Genomic DNA, 24,608 nt, shown 5'->3' on the forward strand with positions numbered 1-24,608 from the left:
AGAACTGTGCGAAGTGACAATCCTCTGCATTCCCCTGTCTAACAATGCATAGGCAGAGTCAGATATACTGTAGTAGGGAAGAGAATGTTCAACTAAATATATGTTACTGGAGAAAAGTTCATCTCCTGCCCGGAAATATGAAAAGACTGAAAGCCTTATATGCAGGCCGTTTTAAAACTCTGCATGTTTCTGGATAGAAAAGAATCTAATCATGTGCAAGGAAGTCCATACACGCACACAAACCAATAAATGAAAGAACAAATCCTGGATTAATGAAAGACACGTACACATGTCTATAGAGAACTGCATCCAGGCAAGCAGGAAACATAGTCCACATGTGAGTTCAGAAACAAAAATACAGATTCCCTAGGACAGTATTTGCGAACGCAAATTTAGATGAGCCGATTCAAAATAGTTGCCTTTTGCACATAAACGGCTTAACACGTAGCCCTATGTTTGCCGGTCCTTGCCTATACATCAAGTGGCCTCTTCATATCTAATACAAATAGCCCTATGTTCGCCGGTCCTTGCCTACATGTCACGTGGCCTCTACATAGCTAATACTTTTGTAAAGGTAGGTACATTTTTATGTAATAATCCAAAAATGTTGCAAAAGTAATCCAAAAATAGAGTACACAACCTGAAAGAAAAAACTGCTTTTCATTTGCTAAAAATGCATAAAATCATCAAAACTAATTCCATAGTGTACACTAAGTTTGCATAGGTGACGCACTGAAACACCATTTGTTGTATTGGCACCTTACAAATATCCAATAAAATAAATAAATTAGGTGGGTCAGAAATTAAAGCCTAGAAAAGAAATTAGCTTCTCTTCAGCTTCCCACCCACCTTTTTTGGTCATATGGAAAACAAACCTCTCCTCTGTCACAAACCAGGGGTGGTATTTGAGAGAAATATAATGTGATGCCCATAGGAGTTATATGTCATGGAATATTGTCAGAGAAAGAGACAGGACCAAACCAACTGCAAGAGAACGGACTATTAGCCGATGAGACCTTTATTTTGAGAAAAGGAAGCCAGAGCAGCCCATTGAGGGGTGGCCAGCTGGCACTTGGTGAATGATTCCAAAAAGGACACCAGAATTGAGGGATTGCTGACAGGCTGAAATCCAGCTGACTGGGTCAGTAGGTGCTTTTCCCAATAGCAGAAGTTACATATAAAAGGGTAAATCAACAACAATGTTCTTCAAATGCAGCATTCATTCCAATTCTAAAAAATCCATTGGCTATTCATCATTAAGCCCCTAAAGAACTTTATACATTTAACAATATGATTGCAAGTTTCTTTTCTCGTGACCATCAAAATACCACCCCTCAAACATGACAAGATTTCACAGTCAGCACAAAATATTTCAGTTTCATTGGTTGGCCCTCCTCATGGTGTAAATGATAAACAAATCTCTACCCTAATTGGACAGCGACACCTGAGAGAGCTCGGCTGTAGCACCCCACCAAGATGGAGCGATTATGCAGTGAGTGGAAATCAGCAATGTCAAAACTTTGTTGCATCCCATGGAATACCACAAGCCCTTCCCAATATTTGACCCTCTTGGCTTCCCACCCCTTCTACTCCTTGTAACTGCTCTCTCTGCAACTCCCATCTTGATACATGTTGTCAACCCTAGAAACAACCTCCTAGTTATCTTCTCACAATAAATAGCTACATGAAAAAAAAATGTGACTGAGGCACTGCTCCTGGAAATTAATTTCTCCTATCTATTCATTTTACCAAGGCACTTTACCATTGGATTGAGTGCATTAACTTTCAGTGGGGGCACTGTGCTCACATCCTATTTCTTCATTTTGGCAATGCTACTGTTTGGGCTTTCTCGTGTATCTCACGGTGTCCTTTACAACCATTATGTATTCATTTGCCTATCGTCTGGGAAGGTACCTGTTGTCTCGAGCCTCATTTCAGGTCCCTAAGAACTTCCTCCCTTGCAACAATTAGCTGAACACTATTCTGCATTCCTTTCACCCTGGTCTTGGCTACTTAAAGCCTTCTGCCCAACAGCAGAAATAATATTCTATCAAATGACCTATAGCTCAGAAATGTGGCCTAACCCACTAAATGGCAAAAACGGCAGCCTTTAACAATGGCCTATTCAAACATGGAAGACCTCTTGCTCAGTACAACAACTAACAACTATACTTAATAAACCTGCATCTACATATTCAAAATAAGCCCAAGATACATACAAAATATCTAAAAATATAGGTGTGGTGAAAAGAATGAAAAAAGTGCTCTGCTACCAGTGTATTTTGCTATGCAGCAGACAGCCTAAAAACTCCCTAAACTTGTGACAGAACTACTTCTACTCTAAATACAAATGTCACAACACAAAAAGCATGTGTTCACAGCATCACCACTGTGGACCTAATGCCCTGCTAAAAGAGTTTTCTTAAAATATACTTGCACACACGTTGAGGATGTATTTGCATATTTACACTTAAACTACCTTTCATGTACACAGGGGAGTTGGTGCATAGATATTTTGGAATGTCAGTAATGGCAATTTCTCCAGCACCATACTTTTCTTGACGCCAGAGAAACTCAAATGCTTTAACCCTATGCACCTTAAGCGAAATGTTCATATGAGATGTTAGTAACCTTCATTGGAGACACCCAAGATAAGCAGAATGTTAGTATCTTTAGCATTTATATTTATATGGAGATTGCTGTGATTGAAAGTGGATGCCTTTGGGGACTTATAATAGTTAGCTTCATATAGGCAAGTAACATTTCATTTTGGTTTGAATAATTGTTTTATATACATATCATATTGTATAGTGGATTCCAGGGTAAATCTGGAGACACAGTTACCTGAAAATAGCAACTATTCTTTACATCAATTTTGATGGTTTAATACCTCACTGTCTGTTCTTTGTCCTGGGTGGGATTGTAGAAATGGTTCCTATTAGATCGTTGTGTCACGTCTGAGTGAACCACCTGCCAAAATAGTACAAAATACACCAGAGGATACTGCTTGGAGCTGTGGATGACCTTTCAATCATTGTATGACTTTCCTGCTATCATATGAGGCCCATCTCCAAATGCCTCTAATTGTTTGTTTACAGATGAGACGCATTGTTTATGGGGTTTCCTATGTGTAAAGTACAAAGGTATTTCCCCATCAGTGACGCCAACCACATGGGGATGTGAGGTTTTCATCCCCGCCTCAAAGCCCTGAAAAAGATCACACAAGACTGACCTCCCACAGGAGTCAACATGCCGGATGGTTCGAGGTTAGTGTACTTTGCCTGTGTTGCTCCGCAATTAAATGTTTCATTTTTTGAAAAGTGTGCACGTGCCAGGTCTGTTTGATTTTCAAGCAAGCAATTGGAATGAAGTGGCAGGTGCCACCTGGCATACCCCACGTGGGGTGCCCTAGCGCTTATTGAATGTGGTCCTGCAGCACTTGTGGCCCGCTCCAGTCTGTGCTCTCAGAAGAAAGGCAGAAGAGCTACAGGTAAGTTCCAAAAAAGAGTGTTTTTAATGCCTGCATGATTCTGGCCGCAGGTTAAATCATATAAGTTATTCACAGGGAGCATGCTGGCAAAGTCTAGCTTGTGTCTCCATGAAAGTGATGATTTACAGTGACCATTGCCAGCTTGAAGAGATTGTAGGCACAGCTTCATGAAGTAATTTACACAGTGAATACGCTCTTCGCCACAAGTTGTGATGTCACTTCATTTGATGTCACTCGGTTGAGTGGTTCGCCAAAACCCTGGCCCTTGCCACCCGCACCAAGAAAACCAAAAGTTACCTCCTCTGAGTCTCATGTACAGTCTGCTATCACTTCAATGCTGATCTTGAAAACACCTGGCGGTTTATAAAAGTTCCTTGAAACCAGAAAGAATGTGTTCCTTTGTGCACGCATCTTTTGTCCGATGCTGCCCTCGTGCGGCAATTATGTGTCCCTGTTTGTGTATTAGCAGCTGCATTGTGTGGCAAGCCTTACATAATTAGTAGCTGCTCGAACATAAAAGCACATGAAGAAGAAATGCATAATCTACAATTAAGTTCTCTCTATGCGGGTCGACACAATCAATACTTTGGTCATGCTGCTTAGTGCAATTGTCTCCCATTCCGGGTTCGCGCCTTATCGTAGCCTATGAAAATGTTTTCTCTTCACATGTGTTCTCAAATGAATACACTGCCTCTGGACACTACGCTTTCTTCTTATTTATTTATTTATAGCATTTATTGACAGCGCCCCAAACCCATAAGTATCAGACGCTGATAAACTTGCAGAGAACCAGGTAGGGTCCTGGGGGGATACCCCAAATTCAGGTTAGTCGTATTTGTCAAACAGCCAGGTTTTTAGCAGTTTTCTAAAGAGGAGGTGTTGCCGAGGTCGCGGCACAAAGAAAGGACGCACACACGGAGGCACGAAGGAACTTCTTTATTCTTCCCTCTCCACGTACTAACTGGCGCCCTACGCGCCTTTTCCCACAAACCCCCACTTCCCCGCTCCCACGTCACACTGACACTCCGCCTCCCCAACGGAGGGGGCCAAGTGCCCTTAACTCGTGGAGTGCCGGGTAACAGGAGGCAGGATGCCTGCTCTTGGATGTGGAGAGTAGGGCATTCCACAGGCATTTCTCTTTTACTCAACGCTGTGGCATAGTGTCCCCAAGTCCCTGCTTGTAAATATTCCACCATTCAGGCCTCAAACAGCAAAGCCACCCTTAAAACCTTGGTGGATCTATTGGCGTACTTACGCGTGAGAAGTGACGGGTGCAGGCAGGGAAAATTGCCCCCATGCAGGCTCCACAGTGGTTGAAATCGGGACATTTTTTAGCAGTCCCGGACCTTTTCCCAGTTGCTAACTCTGCAAGAAGTTTGGGGTCGATGGAATGTGTTTCTTGTGCCGTACACCAAAGAGGCCACAGAGGAAATGCCACCCACACAAGCCCACATGGCACGTCAGTGGTGAGCTGGTCTGCCAGAGAGAAGAGCAGGCCACATGAGCAGCTAAGCAGTTTGGGTGGATTGGCTGTGGAAGGTTGGTGATTATATAAAAAGTGTTGGAGTTGTGTTGGGACAGGAGGCAGGTAACCGATGAATAAGTGGACCAGGCGGGTGTAGAGACTGTTGGATGAGGTGGCAATGGCACGCTGTGGGCAGGAAGGCTGGGATCGGGGGTTGAGTTGAGCACCCCAATGTGGAAAGATGTTCTATAGATATTTGTGGCCCGTGGGAGGCTGCGTTTTTCGGAGTGGCCTCCAGCGGGAGACAAATACAGATTGAACCCTGCCAGAGCCATCATCAGAAGGGGAACTAGTTTCTTAGAAAGTGCCCTAAGCACCCCAGTCATGCCTCATGTGCAGCAATTCCCTTTTTCACACTTGTGTTTGTTTCCAGTAATGCACGTCTAATGGGCAGCAGGCTGATTAATGACTGTAGGGATAGCCCTTTTTTTCTCAAAAGTCTCAGCGTTCGTTAAATGTTATGACTGATTGTTTGATTTGCAAAGGATGTGGGATCTATGTCAAAATATTTAAACAAAACACTGTGGGCCTCATTACGAGTTGGGCGCAAAGGGATACCGAGCACCCATAAGGCCACTGGTGCCGGTAATCCCTTTGCGCCCTATTCCGAGTTCCCTCAGCGGGTCCCTTCCTTAACGCCTGGTTTTACCAGGCGTTATGGACGGGACCCGTTAAGGGACTTTAGAGCTAATAACGGTACTGCAATTTGCGGTACCGTTATTAGCGCCTTCCCCCGTCCCATTGAGCCCAATGGAGGCTCAAATGGGAATGGGGAATGGCTTTTTCAATGGGGACTTACCGGTCCCGCAAAGGTCGGAATAGACCGGTAAGTCCACATTGAACAAGGGCGGACTCGGTACCTTTATTGGAGGTAGTCATGGCGTAAATAGCGACATGAGTACCTCCATACTCGGAATGAGGCCTTGTGAATCTGGAAATACCGAATTTTGGTTTTTTTACCCCACTTCACCGGATATATATGCAAGGCGAGTACCCGCAGCCATCACCATATCCCCACATTTATTTAGCCCATCCCCCTACATAAATATGCAGTCAAATGGGGCTTTAAAAATTATCCATTCGCAGTTATACCGGTGGTAACTCCACGGAAATCCCGATGTAGTCCTATGGACCCCATAAATGGGCACTAAAACTGCCATACCACCACTTGTAATCTGGCAGTAATTCTGCCAAACCAAGTGGCGGCAATGGTAAATCCGTTTGAGGTATCTCAGTGGATTGACCGCTGAGATACAGCCAAACTCATAATGAGGCCCACGTGGGTCTATATCACTCGCTTTCCTCTGTCACACAATTGCTGTTGGGACAGACTAGGCTATAATATTAGTTGAGCGATTTTCTAATACGTAAGTTCTCCCAAGAGGCCCCTGTGGGTTGGGAAATGTCAGGTCCATCATGCACAGCCTGACAAGTAACTGACTCATCCCCAGCCCTTATCGATGTCGAAGAGCCATCCCAACTCTTGCAAAGTAGTCTGATTTCCAAACATCCTCTCTTCCTACCAATGTTGCCAAAAGAGCATAGGTTGTTGACTGAATACCACACTGAGGCCTCGCGCTTTTCTCTCTACTCCCTCTGGCAGTCTGGCCGACAGGGGCTCTGGAGAGATTCCCCGACATGAACTTCCCCAGAGGCCTCTTAGGCAGCATGTCACCATCCCTGCCATGGAACTGGCTTCCCCAACCCTCCCGAACTGTTGCACCTGTTAGGAATTCAGGTTTCTCTACAGACATTTCCCATAGGAACAACCCATGCTCACCTTACACTCCTTCTCTCGATTAGACGAACATATTCACCCTAGTCTAATATTTACTCAAGTAATGCTTTCATACAATGATTAATTCCATTGCCTTTTGCAATCTGCACTTCGGATTCGCCACTCTGTGCAGTTACATTGCGTTAAAAGGGAAAGTACTCAACCAGACATTATTTAGCAAGGGACAAATAGACATTATTTTTTAGCCGGAATTCGTCCGATTACTTACTCAGTATAATCCTACTACCAACCCTACTGTGTTACCTGTACTCAGGTAGGTAAACCGACAGAATAGATAATGTGAATATAACGTTTAGGGCACATCCGAAGGGTGATGGCCCTGCTGCAGAAATCTGTGTGACTGCAGTGCACAGGCTGGTATCCTGACTCTCCTTCTCTTGAAGCTGTTAAAGTGAATAACACTCAGTTGGCTAGTGCCCTTACCTATAGGGACGGGCAGTGGCAGGCACAGCTCCTAGCAGCATTTAGCCCCAGGGGAGCTGCCTTGAGTAGCTCGGCAGGCACATGTGGGTGCAGCAGGGGGCTCCCACATGTCCTGCATGGTAGGAGAGAGGTGAGAAAAGGTAAAGCCACGTGTGTCATACTGGAAGCCTCACGTCTAGGCAAGCATCCCCCATGCATTAGACAATTGGGCCTTTCTCAACCCCAGCCACGAGACCCCATGGCAACATCCACTAGTCCTGGTAATGGCAGAGAGTGCTAGAAGACACCTTACACTGTCAATTCACCAGGCACGCCCCATCTCGCAGCAAAGGTTGTAGGGTTATAGGTCAATGCATCGCTGGAAAAACAGCTTCATGGGAATGAATAATGAAACATCCATAAGGTTTAGAACTTTAGATAAACAAAGTTTAGACCGCTGCATTGTTTATTGTTTCCCTGTCATGTTCTGCCATCTAGCGGACTTTTGTGGCATAACAAGACAGTCGAACCATATAAAGAAACTCATTTTCCACAATCGTTAGTATTAAAGTTATCAAATATGTTACATTCGTTTTTTATGTTTATTTATGCAGGCCCCTGGACACCTCTTCATGCCCTTCCTGCCACCCAAACCCACCCCATCCTACCGTTTTATTCAACCGTGAGCCTCCCTTCCTGCCCCTTCCCTCAAACCCCCACTCAACGCCTTGGTATCCAGTCATATGTGTGTTGCTAATCAGAATATGAGGATGTTTTTCACATTATTACAATGTTTTCTTCAAATGATTTTTTAAAAAAAATGATATTTGTTGAACTCTATTTTTTAAATAGAAGATATTTCCACCGATAATGTCACTAGATACCAGGCTGCATAGATTACTTATTTCACTTTTCTGGTTCCCAGGTGACAACACATGGGAAATGAGCAGACTAAGCAAAATATACAGTAAATTACCAATATTATTATGTTACATGGACCAAAGGTAGTCTGGAGAAGGTGCATGAGGGGTGCAGAAGAAGGCGGTCCTAATTTTGGCAGATAAAGAAAGCAAGACTCTGTTTGGCCTAATGATCTTCCCCGGGGCACGTAGTGGGGTCAGTCGGGAAGTTTGGCTACACGCCTAGGTTTCATGGCAAGACCATTTGCATTTTTTGGACTTCAGGCTACACATTCTCCTGTTGCATGTGGTTTTGCACCCACACGCAATTGTCTATTCTTAGCACTCTGGAAAGGGTTGAACTATGTATGACTCTCTGCATGGGGGGGGGGCAACTTCCACTTTCCATGTTGGGGGTTGCTGCTGAATCCAAAAGTGCAGTCTTTCATTGAGGCAGGATTACCCTCAAAGGAAATGGTGATCTGCCCCAAACATGTGAGGGTGTGCGGGCAGGGTGGTGGGTAGGAGGGAGCGCAGCTGGGTTTTATAATTCATCCATCTTTAGGCTGGACACAAATATTGTCCTCCAACCTCTCAGTCCTAAATGTGCCAATAGTCTGAAGGAATGGAAATTAAGGATTTACCCATTGAAGTTACCGCATAGTTACACTATTTAAAAAAGAAATATGGAATATGGAGAAAAACAGCACTTAGCTTGTCCTATGTAGCCCTTGACATGTTTTGCAGGAGCTGGGTAGGTTTTCGCTTACATTCTGTATTCTTGGGCATTACTTATGAGATTGTTCTCACACTATGAACCCATCATTGTTGTCTCTCCTGGGTTATACGCATGAGTGATAACATCATCTGCTCCTAGTTATTGCTTGAAGGAGTCATGCATTTAATTGTGAATCCTAGAGAGAATACAAGCTGGCCTCCCATAAAAAAACGAAACATATAGTTAATTAGGGAAATCAAGTGGCGGTTTTCATTTTGATAAAATGATTTTACTTTGTAACTGAGGTTTGCAAGAGTGGCTGGAATACTGTGTTTGCAAAAAAGAGCACACGATCCTGTGCAGATTACGGCTTGTATTATTCTCTTGCCAGCATCCACGCGAGAAAGCGGGGTGCTTCAGCGAGCGGGAACTACATTTAGTAGGATGAATGCACTAATCTCTTCCCATTGAACTGCTGAAGACCAGCGGTGTGTCTACTACTGGCTGAAATAAACCACTGTCCAGAGAAACACAAGGTATCCCAGGCTGACATGGGGTGCCACCTTGCCAAGTCACTATTTAATTGATATTCCCCGGGGGGTGGGGGGAGGGGGAGACCTAAACAGACTTTTGAGGGGATTTCTGTCCTTCATAGCCGATTCCATTAGAACGACTGAACTTTAGTTTTTATCTAGCGTTTTAGCCTGAAATAAAACCATTGTTGTGTCCTACAGGCCAGCGCCACTGATTGAGTGGTAGGCTTGGAAGAGCAGCCCTCATATCCAAGCTCATCTCCCAGATTGCTGTGTCTCCCTTCACTATGGCCCTGCCGTCTTGCACCAGGGGGAACTGAATTTGGGGCGTCCTGCAATCCGGTGCATCACAAGGTATGCCACTGACCACTCTGATCAAATCCTTTCTGTTTATTCTGGAGCTGCAGTTCCTCTTACCAAGTAATAGCTGTTATCTGCCCCCAGGGCCTTAGAGAGCCCGAAATCGCTGATCTTGGCATAGTGTTGGTTAACCAGGAGGACATTTCTGGCAGCAAGGTCACGGTGTACAAACTTCTTCTCTTCCAGGTATTTCATCCCCATGGCCACCTGGTGCATGAGTTCCACCACGTTGCTGGTTGGCATCTGGTCTCTGAGTAATGCAGAAATAGGAAGACACAGCAAGCGGTTTGAAATTCCACAGAACTAGCTTTCAGCTTCCCTGACAATATGCCTTCAAATGTCATGAGGTCAAGATGCCTCTGGGTTATGTGCGCTATATAAATGACAAAATAAATAAATAAAAAAATAAATGAGGTCCTATGCTGTTAATCCCCACTAACAAAAGGGTGCTGGGAGCTCGAAAACGCTACCAATGGCATTGAGACACATATTGAGATTTGAGAAAAGAAGATGTTTGTAGTTCTAAATTATAACACCCACCTTAGGATTTTTCCCAGTGGGCACTGCTCACCTCTTAGCGGGCAGAAACTTGTTGAGGGGGCCACCCGCGGCCATCTCCATCACCAGCATGAGGCACTCCGCCTGGCAGACCCCAATCATCCTCACGATGTAAGGGTTGTCCAGCTGGTGCATGATCTTGGCCTCCTTCATCATCTCGTCCTTCACCGTCTTTTCGTTCTCGCTCTTCAGGACCTTGATGGCCACATCAATCTGCTTCCTGGTGGGCGAGGGGTGGGGCGAGGGGGAGGGAGAGTGATAGAGAAGTAAGCAGCTGTACAGAAGCAGCCCAGTTAAGCAAGACCCATGTAATGTAATTTCCTGATTTTCTCCAAAAGAAGAAAGCTATGCTTATTTGAATAAATGCCTAACCACTGAGAGACACATATTTTGCTATGGTGTGCTAATTAGATTTTTATCTATTTATTTATTTTAATGTAATACAGATTTTTTTAAAAAGTTACACATCACAAAATAATACAATAAATCTCATAAAACATAATACAAAATTTAGATTTAAACTTGTAAGCAACTTAAAAAGCCAATGTATATATAGCCTAAAAAATAGAAATACGGTCCAATTTAATTAATTTCATTCGGGTAATGCTCACTATATGATTATGTATCAGCATAAACTATATGCAATTGCTTTAATTGATTCCAAATGCAATGACCATAAACGTATACCATCCTACTAGGTAAAATATAGATCAACAATTCTCTAGATTACTCACAATCATGCTCACAGGAGGTACAGTACTCATTAGGCACTACTACACATCACCATAGCTCATATATATGGAGACTGCCAAAGACAACCAGGTGATAAAGAGCCACAAGGCGCTATTCCAGTGCCCGGATAATGAACCAACACTGTGGTCATATTGAATTTATTCATATGCTCAATTCCCCAGGCTAGCCCATACTGTCCAAGCCTTTCCCCACCAAGTTCCAAATTCTAAACAGGGACATAAAAAGACTCTGTTTTTTTGTATTAATGCATAAGGTCCAAAATATAGGATTTTTAATTGTTGCAAAGTGGTGGACGAATCTACCGAGATGTTCGATATATACTGCTCCCAGAGAAGGGCACTCTGTCAAAACATGTTTTGCAGTTTCCCTGGCTTCCCTGTTGAGGCTTAAGTGACAAAAAACGTTCCTCTTTCGGAATGCCTCGCTCCACACCCAATTGGATTTTTAATATGCCAACTATGACACTGAATTACGTCTGGGTGCCAACGGCACATCAGCTTGCATAGAAGATGCCAGACAATAAAATCATCTGTGGATCCATTGGGTGTAAACCCATGTGCTTGCTTTTCTGTCTGAACTGAATGCAACCTTAGACCACTATAGTCTTTGGAATTTTTAGGATGAGTTAATTCTAAGGGATTCAAGAGTGTGGGCTGCTCGTGGACTAGAACGTGCCTTCTTGTTCATATGTTTTAGGCTCTATGCTTAGCGAGGAGATTTTAAATCTGGAAGCATGTTTAGACGCTGCCATCTGGGTGCTTGGTGAGAGTCCTAGAGTATCAGCACAGAGCGCTGGATGTCCTAGGCAACATACTCAGCATGGTTCATGAGTTGACGCTCTCCCAAATTCTCTTAATGTGCAGCAAACGTGTAATGTTGAGGTGAAGAATCAGAGACCCACGGGGAGGGATCAAACATCTGTGCGACAGTTGTTGCTATCCTTTCTCATCAGGATCAATGAGGTTGATGGTAAATTGATAAATTGGGGTTACATCCATAATCTATTAGGAAGCAGCTAACATTTTGCAGTGGGCTAGTGTATAGTGAGCAACCTTGGGGTCACTAGTTGGATTTTATTGGTCTCGCCATTCCTAGCAAGATAGAAATGTGAGCAAAGCATGTTAAATTGCAAGAGTTCTAGTGGCGTTTGTTTCAGCGCATATCAAACATTTCTCATTCCTCGATCTTGCAATTCATTAATTTTGTGAAGGCTCTATAGGAGGTTCTAAAATCCGGCATAGAAAATTGGACAATAGCCGGGATAGGAGAAGCAGTTGATTGGTTCTTGCTGTGCATATAGAAGTGTAGGCTTCCCGTTTTAATAGGAAATCAGTGGAATGATGTGTTTTGGCCTGTAGGCCCCATCCCCTGTGTTGTCCTTAGAGTCCAATGTATTCTGATCTCTTTAAGACTGACCACACCACACATCAGCCATGGCAAGCACAGGCCACTGTCTCTTTACAGCAAGGCCTTACCATTCTGTTCCCTTCAATGAATCTGAGGAGCCCTCATGTGGGTCCCACATCACATCATCTCGCCATCACAATGATCGACTTAAACCTCATTTCACTCAAAATATTGGGACTTGACTCCTATCTACCCAGCTAACACAGTTCTCTATGAGTGACACCCATCAAAACTGTTGACTTGATTTGCACCTTTCCTCAATCTACTCCTCCTTGGGCGCATGAAGGCAGTTCAAAATGCACCATGCAGAAGGTTAGCAAAAGAGTAAATGAGCAAATAAAGGAACAGTCACACGTAGAACAGGGTGTGGTTCCAAAGTGAATAAACTCTTGCTTGCAAGGCATGGACAGAGGTCCTCAGATCCTCAGTGAACAGAAAGGAATTCTGCTTCCTGGCGTCACCTTCGGCCAAGAAAGGGAACATGCTTTTCAAATGTTTAGCTAATGAAAGTTTCCAGGCGAGTGCCCCAAACTGTTGGGGTCTGTCATGAAGGATGTAAACGTTGTGTTACTTCCTTAAGCAGTAAATGTGCTGCAACTCTTTCTTGATGCACAAACCAAAAAGAAGTTGCTTTGATCGATGATACAATGAATCGTGGGATGGCGGGGTGTAGAGATTGAATTCTCCCTGCAACTATGACAGGCCAATGACATGCACAATTTAAAAGTCGGGCAACGAATTTCTAATGATAGTTTTTATCAGAAGACTATGGAGGCAACAGTGTTCAGTGGGATGTGATTATGTCTTCATTGTTTTCATCCTCGGCCAGCCAGAGAGGCACTAGAAGTCTGGAGCAGGGGCCTGCAACTTTCGGTTCTCCAGATGTTTTGGACTCCAATTGCCTTAATCCCTCCTCATTCCCTATGCTGGATAGAGAGGAAGTTGTAGTCCAAAACATCTAGAGATCCAAAGGTTGCAGATTGCTGGTCTAGGGAATAGACAGGAGGAGCGGTGTTTAAAGCAGAGCTGGATCTGTCTGCCCATCGTGTAATAAGATAAGTAGCCATTGAAGTTGTTAGTAAAACAGTTCTAGAACCTGGCAAAAAGTGAGACAGCAGATTATACCTTGAGCTCATCCACATTAGGCACTGCTGAGATTTAAACTCGACTTTCTTCTCACACCCAACACCTGATTGGCAATGAGACCGGTGCCGTGGGAGTAGAGAAAATCATCCACCAATCCCAAGAAGCCAAAGCAGATTCAAAAGATGCATTTTCAGCCAATCACAGGAGAATCCATGGAGTCTCAAGAACCTGGTAGAGGTGAGACTGATGAAGGCTTGCTTAAAGCAATCATGGATGACTTAACTTAAAGAGAGCGGTCGAACTACCATTATGTGCATAAAATCTGTTAGCAACAAAGTTGACAAGCTTGAGGAGAGGATAAAGTATGTTGACAGTGGATTTAATGAAAGCTGTGGCACATGTGCGGAATTTGAAAATTAAGGTTTCTGATCAGTAAGAAAGAAAAATGTGCATAGAGACTCAAGAAAGGTAAACAACCTAAGACTGAAAGGAGTAACAGAAGGCATGGAATGTGAAAAATAAATCAACTTCTGGGGCACAAGTGGTCCAGGGATGAATATCGATTTCTAAACCACCAATCAACCCCACACCTCTAGTGCACCAGAAGGGATCGGAACAGATTGGAATACAAGTGAATTATAAGACCTACTTGTCCAATTTTGGTAACGTGGATGGAACGGTTGCCTTATCTCCGCAAGGTCATGGATCGTTGGTTAGTTGCAATACAGCGAAAATCCAATTATTACCCAATGATAAAAGGGACTGTCCAGTCAAAGTTGTATACAAATATCTACTTTATTATTACTACAAAAGACAATGCAGTACAAATACAACCCACACTGTAAAGGAACACAGAGGACAGAAAGTTTCCCGAAGGAAAGGGATGCACTCTGGATACTGAGCGGAGGGTAGTTGATAAAGTAATCAGTCTTACTATTCAAGCTTACTCGGTTCGAGCACCAATGGGGCAAATGGTTTAAACTGTCTCTAGGGGCCTTTGGAGCAGGACCAGGGGGGCAGAACCACAATGTACCCTGTTCTGAAGAAGTTCTTGGTGCTTGACAGCGTCAAGGCGGTTCCAGGGTGCTTTGCAGACCTTGAGACAGAGTTAGTGGTGGGAGACAGCTGTGGGTACCAGACGGCAGGCAGTTCAGCAAGCGAGGCTGGACGCACGTCTGCAGGCTGCCTGGCGTGAAGGCTCGGCAGCAAAGAATCATTGTCTCTGTGCTGGTTGGCGGATCTGGATTGCTGGTCGAGGCGGCTCGGACAACTATTGCGACTGCGGCATGACAACAGTCAGTGGTGCAGCCGGATGCATTTCGGGGACCTGACTGTCTCGAAAATGTCCTTAAAAGATGGATGCTGGATGATGCTTGTGTGGCACTCCTCCTAGCTTCTTCGCAGAGCTTGTGTCCTTTCAAGGGGACGGCCCAAAGCGCAGAAGAGTGATTGCAGGCAACAGCCTTGTCCTTTGCCCAGAGACTCTATTGCACTTCCCATCTAAGCTTGCTGGCAGAACCTAGCAGGGCACGCTGTGTGCTGGCTGGGTACTGGTTCTGGAGCTGCAGGATGGGTCCTCTGAGTCCGGTATCTCCCTATGTTCCCTGGGAGATGTTTAGGGGAGGGATCTTGCTTCCCTCTTGGAACTTCTTGCCTTCCTTTACTGGCAGAAGACGTAAGGTAGACTGTACCTTCTTCTTACTACTTTCAAAGTCTTCAGATGATTTGCTAAGTGAGGGGTTCAGCCATCTTTAAAAGCCAAATGGGCCCCATTGATTGGTGCAGGCTAAGCCTACCTTAATGGACCAATCCTGAGTCCCCACCAACCATCTTCTGTTATGCATGAGGTCAGGACCAGGGTGCTCGACAACAGGACAGACAAGGGGTAACAACATATACGTAAGTCCCACCCATCTTTCTGTCTGTTGTAGATCAAAGTGTATCCCTGGTTAACTGAGCCCTCTGTGACTCTGATTAAAGCACAGGCTTCCCTTGAAGTATTTGCTGGGAGCAGACTTCCTGTCTCTCACAAATCACATCCTTCTTCCCTCTGAAAGGGGACTGCTCCGCAGGGACACCTGCAGTAACTGCTGGACCCAGACAGGCCATTGATGGCCTTTCATACAGAGAGGTGGAAACTAGCTTCAAGTTGACACATTGCATACCAAAGGGGTGTAAGTCCCGCCTTTCCTGTTGTCTATTCCGGCAACCAAGCCCCTCCAAGCTTGCTTCATTATCTCTCATTAGTATGCACTAGCACCAGCCAGAGGACAAAAGGAATACAGATTCATGGAGCCTTTGATATTTCAATTAGGCTGCTCATGGCTCATGGCTGGAGGAAGGTGTGCCTTCCCCCTTCTGGATATGCTTTGATGTACCTGGGGCTGTCACATACCAGCTGAATATGACTGGGGAAGATGGCACATGTAGGCTGTGTCGTCCCGGAGTACATGCGACTGTGCATTTTTTGCGGGAAGTAGATGGACTGTGTGCGGAATGGCCTCACACAGTCATTGGAGGTTGATCTCCCATCATTCATTTTCATTTATCAAAAAATCAAAAAGCCCAGGAGAGCGCACTCTGCCCATGCAGATGGTCGAATTCCTCACACTGAAGGCTCTGATGGGAATAATGTGTCACTGTGGTTTTATAGAAGATCTCATAAAAGATATTTTTCATGATATTCCGAGGGACAAATTTGAAAACATTAAGGCTTACAAACAGACCTACACGTAAGAAGCATACTACCCATTTTTACTCTGTTAAAACAGGCAAACACTCCCAACATAAAATAGGAAAAAGACAAGTACAAGCCTGCCCCTGTCTCCACCCACACACCTCCACACAGGGGCAGAGAGGGAAGGGGGCAAGGGGACATTTGCCCCCCAGGCTCTGCTATTGGCCTCTGGTTTGGAGCTTCAAAATGTAAAAAATATATTAAGAAGACAAAATCCTTCAGAACTCAGCATGCCTCTAAGGAAACAAGTGCTACAAGGCTTGCTTGGCTTCTGTGTAGATGGGGCGAGGCAGTCGCCTCCATTTCGGCAATGTTGCAGATGTGTCTGGGTGGCTCCCATGCATGGTCCTCCGTAGGGAGTGACTGAGTTCATATAGCCCAGCAGCAACGTATACCTTTAAATGGCACATTCTGTGATCCTGAATGGTAATGTGGACACTGCTGGGCAATAGACAACAGCTTTTCATGACTCCTACTTGCCAAAGATTACGTTCTCATCTTATTAGAGTGTGTCCCCAGTTTCATTCTGTAAGAATGCTTCCCCTCTGTTCTGGTGAATTTCTTGAACACTAGTGAGCCCTTTACAATAAGAGTTTAACAGTACACTGAACCACACCCATGGATGTTACTGCATGGTGGTTATAGAAATGGCTGTTGAATTGTTTATGGTGCCTACTTATGGGCACAGTTGAAAACACACACAGAAAGATGTAACAACAATGAATCCTTTAGCATCATCACCTCTATACATTGGTCTAAAATCTAAGATGGGATTGGAAGGGATGGGAGGAGTGTGATAAAGCAAAGTTTGTTATATTCTGTCCGTTTCTATGTGTTGTCAGCAATGTCCACCAATGTGGGGTTTTACTAAGCCCCTGGTCTGTTTTCTTCAGCACTTAGGCAACATGCACAAACATGTCTTCCTTCAGAGCCTGGAGTGGCTACTGGAAATTAGCTGAAGCAATGATCCCGGCTGATCTGCATCCCACTGGCTGGCACACCCCTGTGCACAGTACCTGCTAGGGGCAGTGAAGATGGAGTCCCCCACATCCCCAGCTTTGTGAGGCATTAGATCTAGCAAATCGTGGCATGCAGAGTGTCTTCTTTCACGCAATATAAGCCAGTGATATTTAGCTTGACTAACATGGCAGCCTTCTGCTCTTTCAGGATTACCATGAATTAATCGACTCAGAAATGTCTGAAGGAGAAAAAACGGAAAGTTATTTTACCGGAAATGACTTTCGGTTTTCTTTCCCCCCGGACATTTCTGACAACCCTGCTTCCCCACACCCCCTTACTTACCTGTGGGCGGCACACCTCTGCGCTGCGTGTTCCCTTCCTCTTTTCTTTTTTTTCTTCTTAACTTTATTCGAACGCGAGTGGTGGACACCCCCGCGGCCTCTGCTGACATTATAGTGAACAAGGGTGCAAGGGACATCCCTGTAGCCTCCGCTTCCTCCGTTCACTATAATGCCACCGAATGGGGGATTTGTTTGAAATTTTCGACTGTACGAAATTCGAACAAATCTATTTGTTTTTTTTTTTTTCAATCTATTACACGGATTCTTCTCTTTCACCTATATTTGCGGCCTCGCACCTTCGCCCCACTCCCAAACCGAGAAGGGTTTACTGAATGGTGCATAAGGAGGTGGAAACCAGACCCTCATAGGAATGAGATTTTGACCCATGGGGCGCTGGGTTGTTTATGTGATTGGGACAGAGTAGCACCCACAGGGTCTTATTAATAATGTGTCAGGACTATCAGTGGCAACAGGAGGCTGCCCCTCTTCCCTGCGGTGACAATGTGACAGGACACACATGAGCTACAGAGGGGGAGAAGATGGTCCTGCCTTTCCTTCTCCAACTTCCACAAATCATCCATCAAGGGCATGCAGCAGTTCATGCATCTCCCCCTGCCCTACGCTTCAGCTCCTGTCCTCTCGCTGAGTCTAGAAGGTCCTGGTCCTTCACTTTCCCTCTTGGTATCTGATTCTCGTGAGTGCCAACGGCAAATGCCACAACTACCAATTTTGCCAACGCTTTTTATTCTTGATTTAAATACACTTCGTGCAACAGTAGTGATTGTATTTTTGAGTACGCTGTTTAAGAGGGAATACAATACCATGTTGGAAAGGGATTGTTTCCCGGGATGTCAATGGACCTAACCATTCGCCTGTGGTGGGGGGAGGGAGGGTGCCTGCCGCAGTGCTGGGCCTCTTAATTGGCGGCTGTTGCTAGCATGTGGAAGCCCACCTCTTCAGCAAGCCATGGGGAAGGCTGAATACATGCATGTCCACAGCCTCCCCATGCAACTGGCTAAAAATGTGCGGCAAAGGGGAAGTTACTGGATACCTTGGAGACAACGCAGCAGACATTACATGTCTTCAGAGAAACCCATTTGGCACTTGAGGAAGTGTTAAAGCTCTCCAGAGGATGGGCAGGCAGTGAGTATCACAGTGTAGTCGCCAGAATGCAAGGAGCCATAATGACCCTACTAAAGAAAGCTTTGAAGTGTAAACGCATAAGTGGCAGAGCCCAGGGGCGTTGCTAGGGGGGGGGCTAAGGGGGCTATAGCCCCTGATCTTTTGGTTGTAGCCCCGGATAGAATCTCAGGAGCTACAGCCAAAAGACTAGCTAGCCCCTAGTCCCAACAGTTCCGACATCAGCTTAGCCCCGGGTCTTTTCCAGACCTAGCAACTCCCCTGAGCCACTAAGGAGGGGTCGGGTGATGCCAAATTGTGAAGCTCTATTTGCAAGGGGAGGAGTTTTATTGGTCAATACTTCCTCTAAAACATTGTCACCTATTCATGAAACTGCACAAGAACTAGCAAATCAAAACAGAGTTAAAGTATGTGTGGGGGGCCACTTCAGGAGGCATGACAAACACAAGTGATGGTAGAGACTGTGCAGCGTTAGAGCCACTGACAAGTGGCCTGGGTCTGGGCGATGAACTAAAAGTCATCTTCAAAATCCAGCCATAGAGGATGTCGCGTTTCAGTCTGGGGTGCACGCATCTTGCTCAAGCATTGATTGATTGATTGATAGTTTATTTGTATAGCGCCATTGATTACATGTTGGTCTGCAAAGGCTGTGCTTTAACCACAGGCCTGGTTGCAATTTAAGACCTTGCACCAATCGAACTGGTCGCGCCGCCAGGCTTTAATGAGAAAGCACTCCGTTGAAGCATGATCCAATCAGTTATCTGAGAAAATGAGAGGCTACTTAGGTGATATCTGGAACGGCAACCTGGGCACAGATTCATAGTACATATATATTTATGTTACATCTATATGGGATGGAATGAAAATGGCAATGTCAGGTGCTGTGATGAGCCCCTCCTGTTACAAAATACAAATATGGTTAAAAGCAGCTGAAGGCTCTGGCTGAGGAGCTGGAAGAACTCCAGAGTGACTTAGAAAGAGACCCAAACGATACAATTCTGATTCAAAATGTGATGATAGCCAAATACAATCTAATTCCAATTCCTTTCATCCTCAGAAACCTCAAAATGATGTGGTTTTCCCTAGATGGTTTTGGCTTCCACTGCTGTAGTGTACATAGGTCATTATAATGCAGTTCAATGCCCACTTTCCCGCCTTTGCGGAAAGGTCTAGGGGCTGATGTGTACTCACTTCTTCATCTTGTACACTCCTTTCTTGACACTGCCAAAGTTGCCGGAGCCGAGCTCCACCTCATCGATCATCAGGCTGCTCCTCGGGAGGAAGAGCTTGCGATCCTTCAGCTCATCGGGATCGCTGTAAGGGCTCTCATACACGCTGGTGTCCATGGGAAGAACGCCTGGTTTCCTACAACCTGAGCACGACAAACATGAGGTCAAAAGGACAGGTCACCGTGGGAGCCATTTGTCACTGCATCCATCACAGGAACGACTACGGTATTATTTTGCCATGGTGCTGTTGGATTTTTGCATTTCAAAGTAGACAGTGGGTAACTACAATACACAGAATGCCTTGTGTTTCATTTTACATTGTGCCAAGCTTGTGAGAAGCAGGCAATCTTCACTCCATGCAAATGCCAACCAAGAACCGAGCGCGTACACCAGCCAGGTTCTGGGTGCTGGAGCGGGAGCACTGAGCAGAGAACATTTGTTCTGAGTTGTCGCAATGAACCAGAATGTAAAACTAATCTTACGTGAACGATGACTTCACTGTGTCTGATGATTCTGTCCACAGACAGCTTTCAGATCACAGGATCTTCCAGACACCTTCCCAAATGAAGGTAAAATATAGGTTTGATTTGTGGTTATTGAACAGACACTATCAACCAATAAGAGTATTTCTTGCCACAATGTCAAGAGGCTGGATATGAAAGAGCTGCATAGTGTGTGTGAGCTGGTAACACGCAGAGACATTGAACGCTGATCACAGGACCCAGAAACGTACCTGTAGGGGAGTCGGACTTAGCGGATGAACCTGCAATGACAAACAATAGTGAGCTGGGTGGACATCTGATCAAATTAATATATTCAGGTAAAGGTGTGTTCTAGTCAGTGGATGCTTTTAAAATATTGCTCAAACAGTGGCATGTTCTAGTTCTGAGGACAAGTAGTTTGATTGGGAAAATGAAATGCTTTTAGATTGGACAGTATGGCGAGTGGTCTAGTGGTGGCCTTGGCAGTAGAGGTTGTCTGGATATGGAATGCATATGATTGGTAGGAGAAGGATCTATACAAGTTCCACACTATAGATGAGACAAAATTACTGGGCCTAGTGGTGGAGCTTCTAGGAAAAAAGCTTGATCTCTACCTCTGCCCTTGTTCCGACCCCCATCACGCCTATGCATATAACACAGGATTTCCTTATGTGTCAAAGCCCCCAAAATGATTTTGCCTCTCTGTCATCTGACTTGACAAAGTCTGCATCTGGATGAGAAATAGTGAATTATAACTAAATGCTTCTGAAACTGAGGTTCTACTTCTGGGGCCTCACCATGAGGTATGGAATCCCACCTGCCTCTCTGCCCCACTCAGCGTTCTTGCCCAGGTTCCCCCATTCACTGACAGAGTAAAGAATCTGGGTGTTTTGTGGGGATCTGATCTGAGTATGAACCACCAGATCAATGTTACCCCCCAAGAGCTCCTTTTTTAACTCTGGCAATTGTTGTGCCTCGCCTTTCATTACATCTGTCTTTTATAAGTAGGTAGTAGAATGCCTCATCAATCAGAGGCGTAGACAGGATAGGGCCTGAGCGGACAAGACACACCCACAATCTGTAAATGCCCACTCGCAGCATGTGTGGCCATTTAGAGGTGTTAATGTCACTGTGGTGGGTTCAACTACACTAGCTTCAGGCCAATCCTAGCTACGTCTCTGTCGGCAATTCAAAATTGGATTATGCAAACCTGCTTTATGTAGGCCTCCCAACCTACTAAATCCAATGCCTCCCAGGAGTGCAAAGCACCACCATCAGATGCAGCTTTGGCCTCATGAAACAGGATCTGCAGGATTTTTCCGACGCTCGCTGGACCGGCTTCCAGTCCAATGCCGCATTTTGTTCTAGACATATTGTCTTACTTTAAAATGTGTGCACGGATTGGCCCCTCCCTACCCCAAGGTCAGTTCCTAGATACCAAAGAGGTCTGATTGAGTCTTCTGCTATGTTTTACAACCAAGAAGATAGAATAGTTTCGGTTCAGGTGCCCAGACTAGGGCCATAACAACCTTTCTGTTCTCATAATCGAGCTACTCTCTGATCCAATTCTTCTCCGACTCTTACCTTTCAAAGATTTGAAAGGGGTTATGCTGGGGATACAAGGTTCTCCCTGCAGGGCCCCAGTATCTGGAATTCTCTCCATGCCACTCGAACATCTGAATTCAAATTAGGTGTCTTCAAAAAAAGCTCAACATTTTTGTATTCTCACCAGCCTTCTCATCATTCTCCATTAAACTCATGTGTTGCTTTATCCATCACTCTCATGCCTTTAGGGTTGAGCGTTATGTAAATAACCAGAACATAACATAGTTGCTTATTCTTCAGTCAGTGCATGTGAAACACAGCACCTCGTGGCAATTTAGTTTTTGGAGAGTACTGTAGAAGAGTTTAAGGAGAACATAGAAGGCAGTTACCCCAATCTCAGCAACAACTTCTTTTGAGTTAGTACACCATCAGAGGCTTTCACATTCCTTAATTCAAATTTCCGAAAAAGCTAATCAGTTCAAATGACTCTACCATATCAGAAAAATATGTAGAAAATACAAAATGATTACAAAACAAATATTAAAAAAATATCTTGACATTACTGAATTACAGATGTTCAACAATAAAGAGAACCAGATTGGAACAAGTGGGGTTAGTACGTGAGAATGTTGTTGGAAATTCGCCAACAATTGTACTAGAGAGAAGTCATCAGTTGGCAATTTCTGTGCAAATGGTAATTGCACTATAACAGGGTTAAAAGTGGCAGAGGTGCATTATTTAATGTCTCTGTCAAGAAGGCTAGAGGATCTGTGCCCTATTAGATGGTCGACATATGTTTCGGCATACTGCATTTGATAAAGCACTATCTCTAGTGTCTTTCTCTGCTTTTGTGGCCGTCTTCAGGACAATAGCACTGATTTTAAAATGTTGTAGCCTTCTACCCTGCTTGACAGAGACTTTAAATAAAGCACCTTTTCCACTTTAGATACTGTTATAGTGCAATTACCATTTGCACAGAAATGGTCAACTGATAACTTCTCCTTAGAACAATTGTTGCCGAATTTCCAACAACGTTCTCACGTACTAACCCCACTTGTTCCAATCAGGTTCTTTTTAGTATTGAACATCTATAATTCAGTAATTTCAAGATGTTTTTTCGTATTTGGTTTGTAATGTAATGATTAGCTTTTTCCTGAAATTTGAATTAGGGAATGTGCACGTCTCTGATGGTGTACTAACTCAAAAGAAGTTGTTGCTGAGATTGGGGTAACTGCCTTCGATGTTCTCCTTTCACGTATCTCGTCCCCTCAAGAAGACAGTCCACCCACAACAATAAATTTGGGGCTAACCGTCTCATTCTACTGAGTACTGTAGAAGATACTGATCAAAACTGAAGAGTTAACTTGGCACCAGAGAAGATGGTCCCAGTGCTGGGTGCCATTCTGACTATAAACTTTGACCAAAGCTGCAAGCAACACCTAACAGACCAAACTATAATTAAAGGGGTGCTGACCTATTGCATCTCTGCTCTGTTCCTTTTTGTAGAAAATCCTCAAAACTCATTTGTGGCATTTAATAAAACACCCAAAACCCAGACTGATTGTTTAGCCAACAGCAATAAGTCATCGACTATGCAAAAGATGTGTTTGGGCCATTTGATTCCTGGACTTTCATAGCAGGCTGATTGGGAGAATTGTAATTTTTGTATTTGGTATTATTATTATTTTACATTTTTAAAGCACTCACACATCCCGCAGGCAGAGAATGGAAGTCCTATTGGCGTGAGTATGATTGCATTGGGTAGTGTGTACAGCAATTACTTAAAAGTGGGGGGAGCCCGGCATGATGTGCAATACAATACTTATTATTCATATGTTTTGGCAACGGATCGGATTAGAGGAAAGCACCTTACCATTAAAGACAGGCTCTGGAGTGTAGCCATCTATGCCCCCGCCAAGCCTCTGCATAAACAACATAATGATGGTACAATGTGTTAGGTGGGCAATAAGGCACAAAGGGGGTCATTTTAAATCAAATGCAAATTGCGTTCAGGAAACTAGCGCTTGCATTCTGCTTGGTCCATTCCATGCACGTTTCATCATGTCCACGGCTCACTACAAAACTGAAAACAAGTTAAACTCTACTTTACCTTTCAGTTTTACGCTCTGTTTTGCAAAAAAGTAAATGCTGCCTGCTAATCAGGTTTTGCAGGTGGAGTTTAGTAATGCATTCTTATGGAATCCGTCTGCTCTTTAGCATGTGCAAATTCGAGTTGGATTCCATAGGAATCCATGTGTTTTACACCAGCCTGCAGGCATAAAACAAAATGCTCACACAAGACAAAGGAGAGAAGCACAGCAGAGCTTACTTCGCTCTGTGCCACACATTCGCCTTGTGTGAGCATGGAAATACGGTGGAGAGGTAAATATAGGGGTAAAAGCAACATGCGTTGCTTTTTTACATCTCCATTTCCTGCACTTGCTTGAAAATGAGCCTGAAAGAGTCTTTACGATACATTCCTCTACATCAACATGTAGACTGCAGCTGAAACAAACTTGAATAAAAAAATGAAGCAGTGATGGAAGGAAGTCTGCAACAAAGCACCAGCGTGTTGTGTAAAGGCAGAAGCATGATAGGAAACTGTAGAGATGTAATCAATTCTTTTTTGATAGAATGATAGTTTT

The 24,608-nt window shown here is 44.4% G+C and overlaps 1 protein-coding gene across 1 annotated transcript in view; it reads right to left on the reverse strand.

Annotated features, from left to right (window-relative positions):
• Positions 1-24,608, reverse strand: part of ZAP70 (zeta chain of T cell receptor associated protein kinase 70) — a 589,046-nt gene that overhangs the window by 120,428 nt on the left and 444,010 nt on the right. Inside the window, exons 7-11 of the mRNA XM_069649541.1 lie at positions 23,837-23,885; positions 20,670-20,699; positions 19,899-20,079; positions 10,297-10,503; positions 9,783-9,975 (exon numbers count right to left, since the gene is read on the reverse strand). Coding sequence (XP_069505642.1) covers positions 9,783-9,975; positions 10,297-10,503; positions 19,899-20,079; positions 20,670-20,699; positions 23,837-23,885 — 660 coding nt within the window. The remainder of the gene's footprint in view (positions 1-9,782; positions 9,976-10,296; positions 10,504-19,898; positions 20,080-20,669; positions 20,700-23,836; positions 23,886-24,608) is intronic.

Source organism: Ambystoma mexicanum, chromosome 1p (assembly GCF_040938575.1).
Source record: "Ambystoma mexicanum isolate Mex_15411 chromosome 1p, UKY_AmexF1_1, whole genome shotgun sequence".
NCBI classification, from domain to species: domain Eukaryota; kingdom Metazoa; phylum Chordata; class Amphibia; order Caudata; family Ambystomatidae; genus Ambystoma; species Ambystoma mexicanum.